The following is a 20,400-nucleotide window of genomic DNA, read 5'->3' on the forward strand; positions in this document are numbered from 1 at the left end:
TGTCTTTAAAACTTACCCTTAGTAGCGTGCATGGCAATGCAAGGTGCTGGCTCTTTCTTGCCCTAGGAAAATGGCAAGTATACTTCAGATATGGCCAACCATGGAAGTATCTCACGGAAATATCGCTAAACCCAGTGAACGATCCTGGTGTGCATGCTGGCCACAGGGCGAGCTGAGTTTAACATGTTTTATCATGAAAGTGTTCTGCGTTGAAAGTTACAACAAAGCATTGACTTCCTCTATTTTGCTTTCCCCTTCCATCCTTGAAAAGTTCTGTATTGCACACCCTGTCCCCATGCTGAGAAGAGGTTAACCCTAGGTTAATCCCACTTATTCCAGGAGTGAGGCAAAGCCAAAACAGGGATTTTTCTGCTGAGAACTTTAATGAGCAGAAGGTGGAGAAGGATATGCTGCTGGCAGAGCAAGAGTGTCTTAGCCTGTGCGAGGTGGTAACAGCAATAGAGAGTAGAACTTGCTGGAGGTGATTTTTTTTTTTTTAAGAGCTTATTCAGAAAACAGCTATGCTGACCTGCCTCCTACATAGCTTTGCCTTACCACAGCTGCCTTGTAGCTATCCACAGGAGGTGGCTGAACACCTCACAGCAGGTTTCCAAAACTGAAAAGCTTCATACTGCTTTGTGGATTACTCCCAGATCTACACAACAGTTATTTGGGGGTCTGAATTCTGATCCTCTAGGAAGGCAACCCATTTTACTGTCAGTAGACAGCTTGCCAAACTGCCTATTAACAAATCTTACTGCTGACAATGCCTTTGCCCCGAATGAAGGATTTTAAACAGATTTTTGATACCGAGGAAGGCTCATAAACTTCTGAAGATGCTGGAAATGGTTATAAGCTGCCAAGAAACCATCTCTAAACAGCTGTTCCAGTTGCTGTGCCTGTCAGCACCTTGTCCCAGTGTTCACAGCTTCTCCTTTGCTCATGCTTTGTTGTTTACCGTGTATTTCCACAGGGCACAGTACTTGGGAAGATTGAATTTGAAGGACAACCCATGGAGTTTGCAGACCCAAATAAACAAAACTTAATTGCAGAAGTTTCAACAAAGGTGAGAAGTTCTATAGTCCCAGGGCTGTAGACTCCAGCTAGTAACTGCTCCCCATTTGCTCTGGGGATCGTCTAGTCTTTCTAAACAAACAATCTGGGGACCTTTTCCAAAGCACACACCTTTCCAGACCTTTGAAGGACTGTCATCTCGACATCATCCTCATAGAATCCCCATGGCTCCTTAAGTGCAGTGTCGAAGACATAAAATGAGCTGTGTTGGGCTGGATGTAGTTCGAACAGTACTCTGATTGGAGGATTGTGTGTTACAAAGACAGGATTGAGAAGTATTGGGGATACAGTTAGACCTAGTATATGGTAGACATTTTCAAACATAAGAAGGATTAAAAAGAATGGTTGCTTTCCTTAAACTTCAGGGAAGTTCACAATAACATTTGATAATCTGTGTTCAGGCATAATTTTGCTGAGGTGATTCCAGAAGATATTTCTAGATTTCAAAAAGAGACCAAGTTAGGAATCTCCCTGGATCTAATATTACTGGCATTAGCTGCTTTGTCTATAGCTACGTACAGAACAGCAGTTAAGTTTGTACTCTGTTAGCTGGGCATGCAAACTATGTTTGACCACAAGCTGAGAAGAACATTACAAATCACAAGGATGTAGCAAACCAGGCCCATGCTAAAAATAGTTACTATTCTTGTTCCAATGCAAGGGCTAACGTCCTAAGTTGTGGACCCTTTGGGGATTTAATTGTGGGATAAAGAGTGTCTTGGGTGCTTAATCCCATTGACTGAAGTGAGAATTGAGTGTATGAGTCCCTTTTACAAATTCCATCCTTACTATGGTGTTTGCAGCTCCTTGAAGATCAGTGAGGCTCTGGAAGAGCTCTGCAAATAGTTGCTTGTGTACTGTTCTGCACACAGGCTGGTGTGTTAGTGGCATGAGTGCAAAGCAGTCCTGAACAGACTGGTCGGTGAGCAAGTGAGAATTTGAAGCGCAGTCTCCATCCAGGTTTGGATTTACAGTAGTAACTGGTTACCCGAGATGCCGTTGGAATACACAGGCCACCTTGCACACCTCACCTTCGAGGACCTTGCCAACTCATGCCAATGCCTCCACAGTATTTTGAGTCAGGGCCTTGTTGCTACTCAGAAGGATGTCAATTGCTTATTGAGGTTGTGATCTATGATTGCAAGATGCAGGTGGAGTGATTTTGAGCAGTAACTCAGAAATAGATAAGGTTGCTGATACTAAACTCTGCAATTACTAAGACAGAATTACTGTAAAGATGCTGCAACTAGCTTCTAAAAGGGAGATACAAGATGATCAAGATGATTAACAGAGCTTTGGTGGTCTCATTACAGTTACAGCTTCATTTTATAGGCTTAAAAAGCGACATCACAAATAAAGCTGAAAATAAGTAAGCTGTTCAATGTTGGTAATGACTGGACATTATAATCTATCTGTTGCCAAACAGCTATTTTCCTGTAAATCAGGATACAGTAAGATCAGGAATCTGCTTATCAATTGTACATGAGGAGTGATTTGATTTTTTTTTTTTTTTTTTTCCCCACCGCCTTCTTTAGAGGCCAGTGGTATAGACTCTATTTGCTAACATTGCCTATACAGGGCAGGGAATGTAGAAAACTGCTAGTATTTTGCAGGAACTTTTGTTGGACATGTATTTTCATGTACCTGATGGTCAGGGTCCCAAAGCAGATGAGAAGTATTTAACCACTTGAAGCTAAAAGGTCACTTCTATCCACACATACAGCCCCATGTACTCTTTTTGTTCTCAGCACTATTGCCATCAGGAGTTTCTACTCTCCCTGACTGCTGGCTCGCAGCCTTCCCTCATCATCCTTTCAGACTGGGATGGTTTTTTTTTATAGGCTGTGCACTGAACAGATGAGGGAAATCCTCTGGCTTTAGAAGGAATATGTTTTAACAGTTGCCCAATCCAGTTCCCAGGCTGGTTTCTGTCTAGACATACTCTCGGCCAGATGCAGGCAGGCATCAGTGCTCTGCAGTACAGAGGAATAATAAGCGTGAGAAGTGGGGGGAGGGTTGTGAAGACAGCAACACCTAAAATCAGTCTTGCTGCTGAAGGAAGTGTTGTAATAAATCATAGACTAATTAATTGGACAGGGAAGAGTTTTGAGAGTGAGTTAATTAAAGTACCTCAAAGCAGTTTTGTCCCACAACTCCCTCTGGCCATGAGAACAGCCAAGGAGAGCCTTTGAGGGAGATTGTTACTTCATAATGTTTTGCAGATTTTTAAGTATGGATGTTGTGAGGAATTGAGGGGTCTCCAAAAGCCCTTTTAAAAGAGAGGGTGAATTTTTCTTAAGGGACTCAGGCACATGACCCTAAGTTAGTTTCTGTGAGAACTGAGCACCTTAATCTTCTTGAGATTTTTTGAAACCCACTTCCCAGAATCCTGAAGGACAGCAGGTAGAAGACTCATACAATTCCTGTACAGTGATACAGTTCCACCATAGGCTGTGGAAGTAGAATCCACTTGTGTATTGGTGACTGTGAAGATATTGTCATATTTGATGTCAAGTACAGCTTCATATCAGAAGCCTTGAGTGATCTATCAAGACCCAGTATCAATGTGATTTCCATTCTACTCATTCTCAAAAAGGGATTGTGGGGTTGTATTGGGTTTACATGGCAAGGTTTTGGTAGCGGGGGTGGGCTACAGGAGTGGCTTCTGTGAGAAGCTGCTAGAAGCTTCCCCTGTGTCCGACAGAGCCAATGCCAGCCAGCTCCAAGACAGACCTGCCGCTGGCCAAGGCTGAGCCCATCAGTCATGGTGGTAGTGCCTCTGGGGTAACGTATTTAAGAAGGGAAAAAAACAACTGTGCAAGGACAGCCAGGGAATAGAGGAGTGAGAATATGAGAGAGAAACAACTCTGCAGACCCCAAGGTCAGTGAAGAAGGAGGGGGAGGAAGTGCTCCGGGCACCAGAGCGGAGATTCCCCTGCAGCCTCTGGTGAAGACCATGGTGAGGCAGGCTGTGCCCCAGCAGCCCATGGAGGTCCACGGTGGAGCAGATATCCACCTGCAGCCCGTGGAAGACCCCGTGCCGGAGCAGGTGGATGCCCGAAGGAGGCTGTGACCCTGTGGGAAGCCTGTGCTGAAGCAAGGTCCTGGCAGGACCTGTGGACCCGTGGAGAGAGGAGCCTACGCTGGAGCAGGTTTGCTGGCAGGACTTGTGACCCCGTGGGGGACCCACGCTGGAGCAGTCTGTTCTTGAAGGACTGCACCCCGTGGAAAGGACCCACACTGGAGCAGTTCGTGAAGACCTGCAGCCCGTGGGAAGGACCCACGTTGGAGAAGTTTGTGGAGAACTGTCTCCTGTGGGAGGGATCCCACGCTGGAGCAGGGGAAGAGTGTGAGGAGGAAGGAGCAGCAGAAATAACGTGTGATGAACTGACAGTAACCCCTGTTCCCCGTCCCCCTGTGCCGCTTGGGGGGAGGAGGTAGAGAAAAAATTGGAAGTGAAGTTGAGCCTGGGAAGAAGGGAGGTGTGGGGGGAAGGTGTTTTTAAGATTTGGTTTTATTCCTCATTATCCTACTCTGATTTGATTGGTAATAAATTAAACTAATTTCCCCAAGTGGAGTCTGTTTTGCCTGTGATGGTAATTGGTGAGTGATCTCCCTGTCCTTATCTCGACCCGTGAGCCTTTTGTTATATTTTCTCTCCCCTGTCCAGCTGAGGAAGGGGAGTGATAGAGCGGCTTTGGTGGGCACCTGGTGTCCAGCCAGGGTCAACCCACCACCAGGGTACTTTGCCATCTGATTATGTAGTACGAACTACAAGGTATGTTCCGACACAATCTCCTTTCAGCATTACAGAGCAGGAGTTGCAACAGCAGTGGTAACACTGCTGGCTCTGTGCTGAGTCATGTCCTCAAAGATGGATTAGGGACCATTGGAGGTTCATGTGTTGCAGCTTGAAACCTTGTAGTGAAGGGAGGTGGCTCCTTGCACCCCATCTCTTCCACCGTTGCTCCTGACATGGCAGTAAGTCACTCCTGGTGATGATCAGAGCTGTCTTCACATCGGACATGCTCTTGCATCCTAAACATCTCTTCATCTTAATCTTTGAGAAGGTAAAAGTTAAAACAAGAAATGAGTTAGGTTAAGACAGAGGGAGGAGTTGTAATATTGTGCTAATAAACTTCATCTTGGGTTCCCTGTAGAGGAGATATTTTTCCTTCTGGCTGGTTGTAATCCTCCTGTGAAAAGATTCAGTTCATCACCCAGCACCAGGCATATTGGGCATGGATTTTAGCATCTTTTCATAAAGGGGCCCAGCTGTGAAATGTGAATGCCAGGGAAGCTGATTAAAAGGGAGTTACTTAGTTTAAAAAAAAAAAAAAGAGAGACTTTTTTTTCAGTGGTGTATGGCACAAGAGAAAAGCCACTTTATCTAAAGTGCACTTACCAATATCAGCTTTCAGAAGCTGACCATAACTGAAAGTAAGCACAGAGTTTGTTTTTAGAAGGAAGAAGGCTGCCTTATGTGTTTATTGATGAATAGCATCCCAGCCTGGTGCTAACTGCAGTCATGTAACAAGTAAAATAATTCAGCAAGCTTCAGAAAGAAGCTGTCCATAAATAACCTTACATCAGTGCTACAGCTGTCTGTCAATATGTCTGCATGTTGCAGTATAAAGGCCCATATAACATGGTGGTTTGACTTCACTGTCTTCCATGCTGGTTGTGACCAATAGATAAGTGCGTGTATAAAGCATGATGGTCTAGATTTGGGACTGGTGACAATTTACTTTGTGGAATGGGTTAAGGACCAGCAGCTGGAGGAGGAGGAGAAGTGTTGTCTGATATGTGAAACTCTCAGGTCCGTATGAACACAGGTCGTGCTCAGCAGCATGCTTGGCCTGGTCTGTACTCCTCATGCGCTGGAGGTCAGTCATAGGATATCTCCAGCTGTGCTATGCTTTGGTCTTACTGTGACTGGAGTGTCAGGGCGGCGTTTAATGTGACGGACCTGTAGCTGGTGTGAAGTAGCCTTGCTCCACTGGCATCAGCAGGATAACTTCGCTTCAGCTGAAAATCTCTCGACGTGTATCCGGCATTTCTCTTGGGCTGCAATAATCTGTGAGAACTGGCTTGCTGCTTCACTGCTAATGAGGTGAAACACAGGAAAAAAGCTTGTCATTAGCTATGGAAACAAGTGGTTTCTTAGGGATTGCTGTTACTGCTGTAATCAACAGTATATAAAAGAGCATTATAACTTCTACTTTCACAGAAAAATGAAGGAAGTGCTAATGTCTGCAGTACTTCTAGAGATTTCCATGTAAATTGATTGTTAAGTACCAGTTGCTGCATGTCGGTGAAAAGTTATTCTACTCCTCTTCCCTGTGTTTTGGGGGCAGGCGGTGATGTGTCATTTACAGCATGGTCTGTCTTTTTATAGGAAGTCAAGGTTTATGGCAGAGGGAATCCAATTAAAGTTGTAGCTGTCGATTGTGGGTTGAAGCACAACATTATTCGTCTGCTGGTAAAGGTAGGTCAGTGCTTTATGTCCTTCATCTCTTGTTTTGCTTTGGTAAAAGCCTCGCCTGTATTCACTAGCCTTCCTTCCGCCTGGATACATCCGTTCTAGTAGCAGTTTCCCTCCTAAAATGAGGTACAATTTTTAGGATGATTTTTATGGACTGGGAGGTGTTTTTCTGAACGTGGTACACTGTATTAAGGGGGTAAGGAAGAAGATCTGTGCAGCAACCTCTCAGCCATGAGAAGAATTCCTAGAAAGTGAGCTTTAAAAAGTCTCTCTAAAAAACAACCAAGGAAGGTCAACCCAACATTGTCAAAAATAAATAAATGGGGGAAAAAGTTTTGCAGTGAGGGTGGTGAATGGCTGACACGGGCCCGGAGAAGTTGTGGAATGCCCGTCCTTGAAGATACTGAAAACTCGACTGACCAATGCGCTCAGCAACCTGCCCTAAAGTTGAAGTTACCCCTGCTTTGAGCAGGGATTGGACCAGATGACCTCCTGAGTTATTCTTGAATTACTATGAATAATAATACCTTATAATTACCTTAGAATTCTATGATTCTGTGAAAATCTTTTCATGTTAGCACAGTGGTGTAGCAGTCCTTGCTTCTCTAGGCACACAGGAGGAATGAATGCGGTGTCCTCTCATTCCCTGTTTCTGTTTTTTAGTTAATGTGGATGTTCGTCCCGTTTTTGATGTGCAGAACTATTTCTGGCATGTCATAGAAAGAGGCTGCGAAGCCCTATTTTAGCAGTTAGGATGAATGCACTGTGTAAAAGTGAACATATTTTATGTGTGTGCATACACACTTATTTTGCATTCCATTAGTAAGTTTTGATCTCATTAGTGAATTTCAGACAAACTTGACAAACACTGAAGTGGCTCGAAGAGGCTAAGTCTACCAGTTTTGTGAAAATAGTCTGGGCAAATAGTGGAGAGAAGTCTCATTATTGTCCTTGACAGAGGAATGACTCATCCTCTGGGACATGAGAGCATGGGAACAACCTCTTGACAGAAATTCATTTGTTCCCCTCCTCCCCTCATTTTTTGTTCCCTTGTTTTTTTCCCAGCGAGGTGCAGAAGTGCATTTAGTTCCATGGGACCATGATTTTACCAGCATGGAGTATGATGGGCTTATAATTTCCGGAGGTCCAGGGGATCCCATGAAGGCCCAGGAGGTGATTCAGAATGTCAGAAAGGTACAGTGTAATAGCCATAGGCCAATTATTCATTTGCCCCCTTTTTTTTTTTTTTTTTTAAGTACCTGAAATCTGAATGGTTAGTTGTACTAACATGTTAAGGACCAGATGTTGTTCAGTCATTTCAGCTGCCTGGGATATTCCTCATCTTGATCTACTGGGAGTCGTCTCCAGACCAGTATTTACAATAACGCTGTACAGACCTTGGTGAATAACCCGTAGTAAACGTGATTACCACGATTACCTTACTGGTGCCTTGAAGTACCCTGTGCTCTTTCAGGACCTCTGTGACCTTATGAAAGAACAGCCCTGATTTCACAGTGCTCCTGTGTGAAACAATGTCGCGCACTAAGTGGCTGTAATGCAGTGTCATTGCTTATTCCCCTCGAGTAGACCGAGACATCAAGCTGTGCTCTGAGGCTTCCCTCTGAAGCAGAGGAGAGGAAGAAACTTCCCTTTATAGGTTGTTGCCACCCTTGCATTCAGCTTTTTCCCAAGTCTGTGTGGCTGCTGTGAGGGAACTAGCATGGTTTATGCTGGATTTGCTGAACAGAGACACTCCAGTATCTATTGAAAACATTTTCATTTTAGGTCCTGGAGAGCAATCGTCCAGAGCCCTTGTTTGGGATTAGCATGGGGAATCTAATCACTGGAATAGCAGCCGGAGCTACTTCCTACAAGATGCAGATGGCCAACAGGTATGGCAGCTCTTCTGCTTCCCAGGGCCCAGATAGACCAGCTCAGCATTGCAAAAGGCCACAGAGCAGCAGCGCTTTGCTTCTGAACTGCCTTAACCAGAGCTAGCATGGCAGTAACATTACTTTTTCATTGCAGTCATTCTCCTTGCCTTTAATTTAAACTGCCATGTCATGCATTGCTTTTTTTTGAGGGTGTTTTGAAAGTATGTCATTTAATTGATCCCCATCAAACTGAAAGATAGCAAAATTTCTCCTAGGATTTATCATTTTGAGATTGGCTGCCAGTATTGAAGAGCTACTATTGAACTGCTGTGTATAGCCCCACAGTTATCAGCTCTTCCTAATTGTGGCATTTGGACACATCTAGCACTTCGGTCCCCTGTTCTCTGATCCTTTCTCTTTCAGAGGACAGAACCAGCCTGTCCTGAATGCAGTGAATGGACAGGCTGTCATCACTGCTCAGAACCACGGTTATGCCATCGACAGCTCTACCCTCCCACCTGGCTGGAAGCCTCTCTTTGTGAATGCCAATGATCAAACAAATGAGGTGAGCTCATACTTTCCACACACATGCACATAGCAACCTCTAGTGAGCGAAGGCTCCATCTCACTTTATTTCACCTCCTGGAAGCTTGCTGTCAGATTACAATTAGTTATCAGGACTAATCTTGATGATCTGACCATCTACTGACTTGGAGCCCTGCCTTACAGCCCAAAAGGGGGTGAACCATTACCGCTGTTCTCCATACCAGCCCAAAGCGTAGGATTGCAGCAGTGACCTTATGATTTCCCTTGAACAGCTGCCTTATTAACGTCTGTGATTTCCCTAAGTGCTCACTCAGTTACCATCGTCTTCGGGCTTGTGCCACAGGTGTGCCAGCCTGTGTCACTGTTTTGTTGTGTTGGTTCTGTGTTGCTCAGCGCAGTCTAGTTTGGTCTGTTCTTGTAAATAGAATTCCAAGGACTAAAGTCATGAGAGAGAGAGGCAGTTACCTCTGGAGAACAACTTACAGGATCTAAGGTAGAGGTCTCATGCCAAGTGACGTCCATGTAGGGAATAAAAAATTAAAAAATGCCTGGCCCCTGGAGGTTCACAGCTGAACAGGGAAAAGCATAAGAAGGAAAACAATATCCCATAGCTCAGTTTTGACAAGGTCAGACAGACATTGAGACAGATCTTGGGCTTTGTAATTGCCTGTTTTAAATCTTGTCCATTAGGTCCAGTGTTGTACAAGTCAGTGAAATCCTATTATTTATCAGAAAATCATTGAAAAGAAGGTATTTTCAAAAACAATTTCCCCCCTGGAAATATGCCTCTTCATTATTTCGTATAAATGCCCCACATCAAGTCTGGCTGATTGAACAGTCCTGTTCTGGCATATCCTGGCTATACTTTGCAGGATTGAGGAGCAATAATTTCCAGCTGATGGTTTTAGCATAAGTTTGTTGTTTGTCGGTTGCTGTTTTCTTTTTCCTTACAGACGTATCTAAACAGACACAAATGTTACCAAACAAGATATTAATACAAAAAACTTGCAGCTGTTCAGTTCACTTTTTGGAATGAATTTATTTTAGCTGTGTTGACAAACTGAACCCTTTCATCCCCAGGCCTTTCCTGTTTGCTTTAGCTGAAGATTGGAGACAAGTGTGATGGTGCTTTTGCATAAAGTAGGTGATACAGTTGGACATGAGTCTTCTGGACCTAGAAGCGTGACATTCTTTTATGTGAGCTTAAAGAGCCATTTCTGTGAGCCCAAAAGCAGCATCAGTCTCCTAAACCTTCATAGATGGAGAGGGACAAGGAGCAATGTTTTTTTAGCATGGGATGCACAAACAGGAACAGGGTTGGATGGGCTCATGTGCAGTCTGTTCCATTATTCTGGTTGAAAGAGGAAAAAATATTTCTTTTGACTGACCTGACCCATCACAGCTGGACAGGGCCGACACAGGTTTCCAAATGTTAACAAGCTATGGAGTGAATATTTTTGAAAGATATTTGTATGTAACTAGAAGTTACATGAGTGTTCAGGGAAAATGTGACAGACTGATGGCATTCTTTACTCTGAGGGCAGAAACTCATACCATAAAGGATCAGTTGTGGTCAGTAGCTCATCTCTCATCCTGTCCTATCCCAGCATCCCACCCTGCAGCTCTGGATGGCACTGTTGCTCTATAGGAGCTGTTGGGACTCCTTTGTCCATTCCTAAGGGAAGCAGGTTGTATCAGAACTATTTTTTCCTGGGTTCCCTCTTGAGGGACTTCTCTGCTTACGGCCCCTGATTCCAGATGGAAGTAATGACAGCTACAGCGTAGTCTCCCAGTGGACAGGCCGCTTGGTGCTATCAGGCCACACAAATGAGAAGTCTGTTTTTCCTGGCTCCAACTGAAACTACAAGCACTGTCTCCAAACTCAGTTTAGGTCCTTCATAGTTATTGTTTGTCCAGAGCAGTGGTCCCGCTTCATCACAGGCCTGACAACGACCCAGGGCAGAGATCATGTGCAAGGCCTTGTGTCAGTATTTAAAGGGAGTTATGGAAGTAAAGAGCGTCACCCAAATCCATCTCTCCTGTAGCAGAACCAACCAGATCAGGATGGTAAAACCATTCATTCCATAACAGCCTTGTCCAAGGTAATCTCTTCTTGCCATGTATATTTTTCTTCTCTGCCTGGTCAGGATTACCTCTGGAGGGAGACCAGCCTATCTGCTCCGTTAAGTGCTTACAACTTAGTAGTGTTTGCTGCTGCAGTGAAAGTGATGTCTCCTCTATGCTTCTTGTCCACGCACAGCTCAGTGGGTTATACAGGCACTGGAGTGTTAGCAGAAGAGCAAGAGGCTCAATGACTCCTCAGATAAGACATTGTTTGGAGACTGAGAATGAAATGGGTGTAAATTTGGCAGCCCCTAGAAACACCCCACTCCTTTGGCCTGCAGCGCTTACAGGGGTAAGGTGTGGCTTTCTGTTCTTTTGCCTGCTTGCAACGAGGTGTCTAAGATGATTGCTTTTATTCCTGCAGGGAATTATGCATGAGACCAGACCGATTTTCACAGCACAGTTCTACCCAGATGCAAATCCTGGGCCAAGAGACACAGAGGTATTGTATGACAGTTGATCTGGGCTTGCTTTCAGATGGCCTAGGGAGTGCAGATATGTATCAGCTACAGTGACAAGTCTTTATGTTGGTGATGGTCCTAAATCTTGGTTTTGAAATGTCGGGATCCTAACAGAGGGCCCAGTCATGCATAGGCTTGTGTCTGCTTAGCTTGATCCGCAGCTAATTACAATCAGCAGCAAGCCGTCTATTGACTTCTGTGTGCTTTGGATCAATGATTCCATTCATATGATGTGTATGCTTTGAGTCCTGGTGGGATTATTTGTGTGTTGAAAGTTACTGAAGTGCTTAAGCCTTTGCAGGATCAGGCTCAAATCTCTTGTACCTGGGGTGATTGCAAAAGGAAATGGATTTTATCTTCACAGAAAAAAATACTAGCCAGATGCTTTGTAATAAAATCATTAACTTCTAATACATTTTAGTTCCACTTTCAAATTTTATAATTACTGTAGAGTTATGTAAATGGATTCACACTTCTTCACTCTGGTTCTCCTAAGTGAAATGAAATTTTAATCCCCCATCTGTGACTTTGCACAAATTCTATAACAACTGGTTGCGTAGTCACAGAGTATGACTAAGCAGCGACAGGGGATGTGGAAGGCAGAGGAGGCATGTCTGAACATAAATAAACTATTTAGCATTTCTTGAGAGAGGAAGATGGAAGAATACATAGAAGTGCTTATTTTAATCTTAGTTTGATGATGTTGATTAAACCTGCAAGTAAATCTCTCCATATCAAGAAGTTTCCTAGCGATCTGATTGACGAGTGAATCTCGGAGAACTGAAAACAACACTCAGCTGTGTTTTTTCCAAGTCTGTGCACTCCCACTGCTGGGATGGGTTTGATAACATAATGCCTATCCTGCTAGGCTTGCAGAACCCATCCATACTCCTTCCATAGGTGATTCCCAGCAGCCAGCTTCAGGGGATGTGTGGACAGAAGCTCTGCAAGCGTGGGGTCAGGTGGGGAGCCCATCCCACTGTATGCAGCTGCCTGCATGCCGGCGGTGGTCATTCTGCCTCCCCTGCCTGGCCTGGCTGGAGAACACTTCTCACAGCTGCTCTGGGATGTCCTCTGGAAGGACAATACTGATTTAGCACAACTGATGTTTAACTGTATCTGTTCAGATCCCAGCTTTGTAGCAGGCTTCATTCCAGATGGTTCCCTTGAGCTAGTTAAGTGTATGGTCTTCTGTATTTTAGCTCTTAATGCATGCTCATTCATTACACTGCCAGCCATATACAAGCAGAGTATACGGGCGTGATTGATATGTGTTTTCTTCCTGATATGACCTCACTTTCTCAAATGCAGCTTTGTCAGATACGTCAAAGTTGTTAAATAAATTTCAAATAATGATTCTCTCTTCTCTGATAGTGTAAATCTGCCTTCTGAAGGCAGCAGAGCAGAGCTGATAGCTTGAGCTCACAAATGGCCTCACAAATTTTCCTTCTTTGCTTGGTATTTATTTAGTTCCACTTTGGTGATTAAATCCATGTGCTTTTTTTTCCTAGTTCCTGTTTGATTCATTTATTTCACTGGTTAAAAGAGGGAAAGGCACTACCATTTCCTCGGTCCTGCCCAAGGCTGGAGCAACAGCTTCCAGAGTGGAGGTCAGTGTACAGATACTCATTATTCATGCCTGTCAGTGAGGCTAGGAGACAGTTAATTCCTACTGAACCCATTACAAAATGGCACAAAAAGCTGACCATGGAAGTCAAAGGAGGCTTCCCTTACAAAAGGCCTATCAGCTGCTTGTCTTACAGTCATCAGGCATCTCTTGTGGTATTAACTCCCTTTTCTTTGAGAAAGTTTTAGGATTTGATGTTTCATGTTTGGTTTTTTTTGTAGTTCTCCCAAGAAAGGTACTGTCATAGCTGTGTATGAGGTCCCCTGGGTTAATCTGGCCATGAGATTTTGTGCCAGCAGCATAATGTTGATGCTCTGTTGCTTAGCAAATAAGTCTGAAATTCCTAGCCTGAGCTGAATTTCGTACAGTTGTGCTATCTGAGAAGGCAGCTGGACTTTGTGGGCAGCCAAAGTGAGGCATGGTTGTCTAGAAGCACATGATACAATTAACATGTACAATTAACATGTTTATTGTATGTCCTATGCATAAATCATGTGTTTCTCTAACCAGAGAGATATGGGAGAAGTCCAGTAGAAATATTCTTTGAAGTAAAACTGCAGCGGCTTTGGAGGTGAATTTTCTTCTCTTTTTAGAACTTATGTTTTGTAATTTGAGGCTGTTCAGTGCCGCACAATCTCTGTTCATTTCAACATCCACTCCCATGGGACTGATTTTTTTTTTTTTTTTCATGCTGTTTGACACTTCTAGGTCTCCAAAGTTCTCATTCTAGGATCCGGGGGTCTGTCGATTGGTCAAGCAGGAGAATTTGATTACTCTGGATCCCAGGCTGTGAAAGCCATGAAGGTGAGAGGATACTCTAAAAAAACTAACCTCATGTAATTTACTTTCACTTCTCACAGCTAACTATGATCATCCAACTGTAGTATCACTGGGGCAGGGAAGCTGCTGAGAATAAATGACTGTAGGTAAATTTAGACATTTTTTGTTTGTGAATTTGTTGGTTGAGTGATGTGAATTAACTACTCAGAATTACGTCCCAAAGAGAGATACTTTCGAGGTTTCCATTGCAGTCTTCAAGCAGTTTGTATTTTTGTGATGTGTGACTGGTCACTCCAGGCTTGTCATATTGAATGGAAATTAAGAGGAGGAATATGGTCAGCTACACCTGAGCTGAAATTACTGAAACTTTTGTGATATGCCAACACACTGGAAGGTAGACAAATAATAACAACAGCTGAACAGTTGGCTGCTGTCAAGACTGTTATGGAAAAGATTTTGAACCCCTTATCAAGGCTGTTTTTCTGAATGGTATTTATTTTAAATGGGATGAACTTTTAAAAGTTCCTATATACCAAGTTTTGTTTCCAGAATAGATTCATAATCTTGAAAGGAATGAATGAAATGTCATTCCTTTGGATGAATTTTGTTCAGTAAACTTACTACCTGTTTTCTGATGTTCCCTTTCTGAAGCTTGGAGAGCTGTATTATTCTGAAGCAAACAAAAATGCACGTGTACTTCTGTAGGTGCCTGAGAAATGCATGCATTTAAAATGGTGCTTGTGCTGAAGCATCCTGTGTAGGGTGCTCACATGGTGGGGTTTGGGGTCTAATTTGCTCTGGCCGTTTCACACTGCGTAAGTGCAAAGCAGCTAGAAAGGGTGTTAGGGGAAAAGCTCATGCTAGGAGAAGGTGTAGAAGCATAGCAGTATTCCTGTGATGGCGTTATTACTGGTAATGTAAGTTACCTGGGCCCCTTAGTTCATGTCTAACCTCATGTGAAGAAGGAGGAGAGCTTGTAGAGGTCTGCCTGACAGATTCAGAGCAGATGTAGCAGGTGACTTTGGATGAGGTGATGATTGTGAGCGGCTCTGAGGCTGTTCTGACATCAGGGCCGTTCTATTCCTGTGCTGACCCTGGAGTCAGGGAAAGAAAAATCCAATTACAGTAATCTTAAATATAATCTGGGGTCACTCTGGGTTGGTCCCAGTGTTACCACGCATCTTGTATCTGCTTTGTTTGTGTCCTGTATTGCTATTGCTGGCTACTAGTTTGAAGTGGCCACGTCATCGAGAAAAAAAGAACAATTTAGGTGTGGAGGATCTCAGAGTTGGTGAGTGCAAATAATGACTTGAGTTGGAAAGGAGGCATCTCTCTCCCTTTTTTTTTTTTCCCCTCTTTCATTCTTCAAACTCAGCTCTGGTTTGTAGAAGAAAATGGGGGGTTTTTTTAATGATAAATCTCCCTGGCTTGACCTTCCAGAGTGACCTTTCCCTTCCCGTGGCCACCAGCCAGCTGCTCTGATCGGCTGGCTAATCAGCCATTCCAGCGACAGTGCTTGCGCTTCCTGACCTTGCCTCTGGCAGAGTGATTTACAGTTGCATGCGGGAGAGAAGGCAGTTGGTCAGTGGCTGCCAGGGGAAAGCTGCAGAGCATGGGTGGAAGAGAGCAGGGACAAATAACAGGAGACGAGAGATTTCTTTCCCCTTAGACTTCTCCATTTTTAAATTTTTTTTTTTCAATAAATAATCAGTATGGATTCTCACTGCTGGATGTTCTGAGGCATTCTGCTATGTACTGCTGTTCTTCCTAGTCTGTTGGATGCCGTTTCATTTTAAGAAGATGCTGTTGTTAATATTTAGTCCTATATGGTTAAATGGGTGCTTCTTTTAAAGAGTAAAACCCTGTGTAGTTGAGGCTTCCCCAGTCAGTGAATTTGTATTTGCAAGAACGTTCATCAAAGGCAGGAATGTCCTCTGAAGAGCAAGACCTGGAAGCATCTGTGAACAACAGAGTGGCTTGTGGTCATCTCAAAAACCTTCTGGAGTACTTGCTGTGGGGATTTTCCCAACTGGTCTGAACGCAGGTCGATATTACACAAAAAGAGGCATGGAGCCCTCCTGGAGTATTATTAATTCACTCTTCTAATTAAATTGTAACAAAGATCTCCAGTTAGGATGGGTGGCCATTGTGCAGAGTGCTGTGTGCTCATAAAAAATTAAAAAGGCAGAAGTTGAAGGAAAGGGTTGCAAGGGCAAACAGCAAGTGGATTAAAATCCAACATCCCAAACAGCTGGGCCAGAGGATGTGATATCAGTACAATGTGTCTCTCTTAGCACAGTGAGCATTAATTCTCTCAATTATCTTCCTCATCGCTGCTAGCTGGTCCTTAAGACATCTTGCCACAGATAGGTAAGAAAGAAAGGGCTGAGATGTACAGATACGCCAGCTTGTTGGAAAGTGATATACCTCTCCCCCCCCATTCATTACAACAGAATTATAGCTATGAATTTCTGAATACATTTATTAGAGAAGAATGTTTTGGTTATAGATCTACCCTTTTTCCTCAGCACTGCCATGAAAACTACCCAGTTTGGGGTCATTTGTCTAAATCCAAAATATTTTCCATAAGTATTTTGTCTCTTCTTTCCCTTCCCTGTTCCATACATTTCCAAGGAAAGTGTGCTTCAGTGAAAAAAATCCAACTTTTCATGGGGAAAAAAGGTCAGCTTTACAGCCAGTCTTTAAGGCAGTATTTTAAGTTATCAAAGGACAAAGAAGAAATATTATCCAATACCTGAACTGAGCAGTCAGAGCTTTGAGTGAGAATCCCACTGCTGCGGGTGAGCTATATATTTGTCCCCCCAAACCAATGGGTCAAGCAATCGCAAATTTTAAGCAAAAAGAGAAAAACCCTATGGCATTTTCATGCTTATTGTGAATTGGGGAAAACCAGCAATTTCTATACTGGTCCCAGCAACACTTCCGTAGCATTTGCTCGAGGAATGGCTGCCTTAGTCTGTCAACTTTCTTTCTGTTTCTTTTAACTCTTTTTTTTTTAATCTCTGATCACAGTTCCTGTTTTTAATGAGAGCCTTCATTGTTGTTTCTTAACCTCCGCAACTTCTGTATAGCAAATCTTTCTCTTAAAATGTATTTTGCATCTATAATTAGCACTGTTTGCAAATGGTTTGCTTGTTTGTAGAAGTTTATTGCCTTACAAGAAGTTGACGGAGATTAGTGTGAGTTCCTGTAACAATGAGGCTACAGCCTTTGCACTTCTCAGTCCACCTTTTCAACAAAGCAGTAATACATTGTTCTTTCTCCACATGTGGTTGACGGGTTGGCCCCATTCTGGTCTCATCATTATTAGCAAAACTTGCTTGGCTTCCTCATTACACACTAATATTTCAAGTGTGAGGAGAGTTGATCTGCCCAGCTCTGACTCAGACTTTTTTTTATGGAACAAACTGTAGTGAATTTCTGTCTGTAGCCAAAAGAGTGGCAAAACTCTCATTGGTATAGCAGGAAACAGATAAACGTTATTATCACTCTGTCTTAACTTCTGATCTGTGACAGAAAAAACAGTGTGACATTTTGGCTAACCTTTGTCTTGCATCTAGAGGCAGAGTTTGTCTTTTAGTATGTGCAATATCATATAAAAAGGTTATGAGACAAGATTTTTAAAGTGATAACACCAGGAAAATTAAAGTATTTTTATGGAAAGTCAAAGCAAAAAATGTATGCTTGTACTGTTACAAGTCAGTACAAAAATCTAAGAACTGCTTGGATACCCATGATCAAAGATCTACTGCTTGACAAGAAAAGATTGTTTTTTGATTAAATTTTTTTTGCTTGGTCACTTTTAGTCTGACAGAAGACAGACATGATTATGCTGGAGTTTGTTGCTGTCTCCCCTATGTTACTCCTAAATGTGTTAAACAATTGCAACCAGATTTCTGAATCAGGTGGCAATCTCCGTTCCCTCAAGTCTCACAGACAGGCAGGGGCACAGCAGTAAAGAACTGGTGTTAGCTCAGCCTGGTACAAGATACCAGAAATCCCTTCTGGGAGAGTACGTAAGGAACCAGGCTTTCTAAATTCTGCCGTTGGTGAATCGCTTGTTGAACCCCATCTCTCCTTGCTGCTGCTGCTGTTAGCTCTTTTTCCAAACATGCCTCATTTTAATGCAGATTTTAATTTTTCAGGAAGAAAATGTGAAAATCGTCCTCATGAATCCCAATATTGCTTCAGTGCAGACCAATGAGACTGGCTTAAAGCAGGCTGATGCTGTCTACTTCCTCCCCATCACTCCACACTTTGTCACAGAGGTCATCAAGGCGGAGCGCCCCGATGGATTAATTCTGGGCATGGGTGGCCAGACTGCCCTCAACTGTGGTGAGTACGATACAGGGGCCTTGCCAGGCAAACTCATGGCTTTCACCATGTGTTCAGCAGACTATTTGTGCAGACAATGCAAGACCCATGTGCCTCATACATTGCCCAGGTTACTAAGTGATACAGGCAGAGATACTGATCATGGGGGAGTGAGTAATTGCTAAGCTGTGAACATAACATCTAATTGCTGGGTTTGATGCTTAAAAGTAATTTGTATATCCTGCTTTGCAGCTTAAGTCTTAGTTACCATAGTTGAATTGAGGATATTCAGACCACCTTGAGGCAGAGATCGAAAGCAAAACTTAGCTTCATTTAGCTTCTTGCAACCGTATCCAATCATGTTGCGGATGATGGCCAAGCAGTAACTTTACTAATAGTCCCAGGTTTCATAGATTTTTAGGACAGAAACTTTCATGTTATGGTTCTGAGTTCTAATACTGATAAAGAATAATAAAATTAGCTGTTGGTGAGACCAGACAAGTTGTCAGCTAGTCATATATCTTCTGAATAGTTTCTTCTTCATCTACCATCAGTCCTCAAAACTGTGGCTTTGTTTGCTCTGCAGGAGTGGAACTCTTCAAGCGAGGAGTCCTGCAGGAGTATGGTGTGAAGGTCCTAGGTACATCAGTTGAATCCATCATGGCTACAGAGGATAGAAAGCTTTTTTCCGATAAACTGACTGAGCTAAATGAAAAGATTGCTCCTAGCTTTGCAGTGGAATCGGTAAATCAGACAATTTTGAAGATGCAATTACTTTTACTGTTGCCCATTTGAGTTATTAAAAAAAAATTTCTAGTTTTGTTGAGTGAAAGCTGAATACAACTGTGGTTTCTGTAGCTTGTATGCTTTCATCAGGACTCCACAGTGGTTGATGCTGGTTCACCATCATTTAAAATGAGTGAAAATGCAATTAAGCACTTGGAAAGCCTAAGCTAATTTACCCATGGACAAGAAAAGTAAATTACATTGGGGTGACTTCTGTGCTGCAGCACAAAAATATCTAGCATTTCAGTGGCTACTTTTTTTTTTTTTTTTAAAATCTTACACAAGCCATTTAGACTTAGGTTGTCAGGTCCTCAAAATTAGCAGTACTGAAATCCTTCTTGAGGACGGGAGTATGAAAACAAAAAATCGGTTCAGTGGGAAGGCCAGTTTGAGTTTGGAGGAAACCAAACAGGTCTTAAACCAGGATGTCTGTCTGTGAAGACAGACCAGGTAAGGACATTGTCCATGGAAAGTCAGCAAGGAAGTCCACACATAACTAAGGACAGAAGGCACCTCCTTGAGTCCATGTTCCTGTTTTCTGCTGTTTGGCAGAACAAAGCAATGTTACAAAGCCAACTTCTATTCTTTTAATTTTATCTTCAGACAGCTTAGTGTCTTACTGATGGGATTTCCAGTTAACTGTGTAACCAGAGTTGAAGATTTTATTCATCTTAATTGTTATCATATCTCTGAAATATGTTCCCCTCTCCTTTAAGATTGAAGATGCTCTGAAGGCAGCTGAAAAGATTAGCTACCCAGTCATGATACGTTCTGCTTATGCCCTTGGTGGTCTGGGGTCAGGCATATGTCCTGATAAGGAAAGTTTGCTGGACCTTGGTACAAAGGTACGTCTGCAATTGCAAGCTCTGGGAATAGAGTTTGGACATCTGATTTTCTTAGATACTCTTCTAATAGTCACAGACACTGGAATTGTACATATCCTACCTTTCATCTTATCCTGATTCCTTCTAATGCCTTCTTTTCATAATTCCTGCTGACTTGGGTAATGAAAATGGTTAAATGACAGATTTGTTAAATTAATAAGAAACAAGTAATAATTTGAGCAAGTGTTTCAGCAATTTTGGTCTGAAAAAAACCATAGTAGTCTATATTCACCTACTTTCAGGAGTAAATGGCACATGAAAAATGTCAAGGAAGTTGAAACATTCAAAATGCTGAGTGATAATGTAGTATCAGGGACAGAAGAGCTGGGAGGCTTGGGCCTCTGCTGTGTTTCTGTTTAAAGATGGTATTTTTGCTGGGTCAAAATCTCATGTAGAGATTTAACGGGATGACACTTCATAATTT

General features: G+C 42.9%; 1 protein-coding gene across 1 annotated transcript in view; it reads left to right on the forward strand.

Annotated features, from left to right (window-relative positions):
- The window catches only part of CPS1 (carbamoyl-phosphate synthase 1), a 96,531-nt gene that overhangs the window by 16,391 nt on the left and 59,740 nt on the right, over positions 1-20,400 (forward strand). The window contains exons 6-16 of the mRNA XM_059820495.1: positions 974-1,066; positions 6,473-6,562; positions 7,625-7,753; positions 8,345-8,451; positions 8,857-8,998; positions 11,468-11,545; positions 13,076-13,174; positions 13,900-13,995; positions 18,138-18,327; positions 18,893-19,050; positions 19,809-19,937. Coding sequence (XP_059676478.1) covers positions 974-1,066; positions 6,473-6,562; positions 7,625-7,753; positions 8,345-8,451; positions 8,857-8,998; positions 11,468-11,545; positions 13,076-13,174; positions 13,900-13,995; positions 18,138-18,327; positions 18,893-19,050; positions 19,809-19,937 — 1,311 coding nt within the window. The remainder of the gene's footprint in view (positions 1-973; positions 1,067-6,472; positions 6,563-7,624; positions 7,754-8,344; positions 8,452-8,856; positions 8,999-11,467; positions 11,546-13,075; positions 13,175-13,899; positions 13,996-18,137; positions 18,328-18,892; positions 19,051-19,808; positions 19,938-20,400) is intronic.

Source organism: Gavia stellata, chromosome 8 (assembly GCF_030936135.1).
Source record: "Gavia stellata isolate bGavSte3 chromosome 8, bGavSte3.hap2, whole genome shotgun sequence".
NCBI classification, from domain to species: Eukaryota; Metazoa; Chordata; class Aves; order Gaviiformes; family Gaviidae; genus Gavia; species Gavia stellata.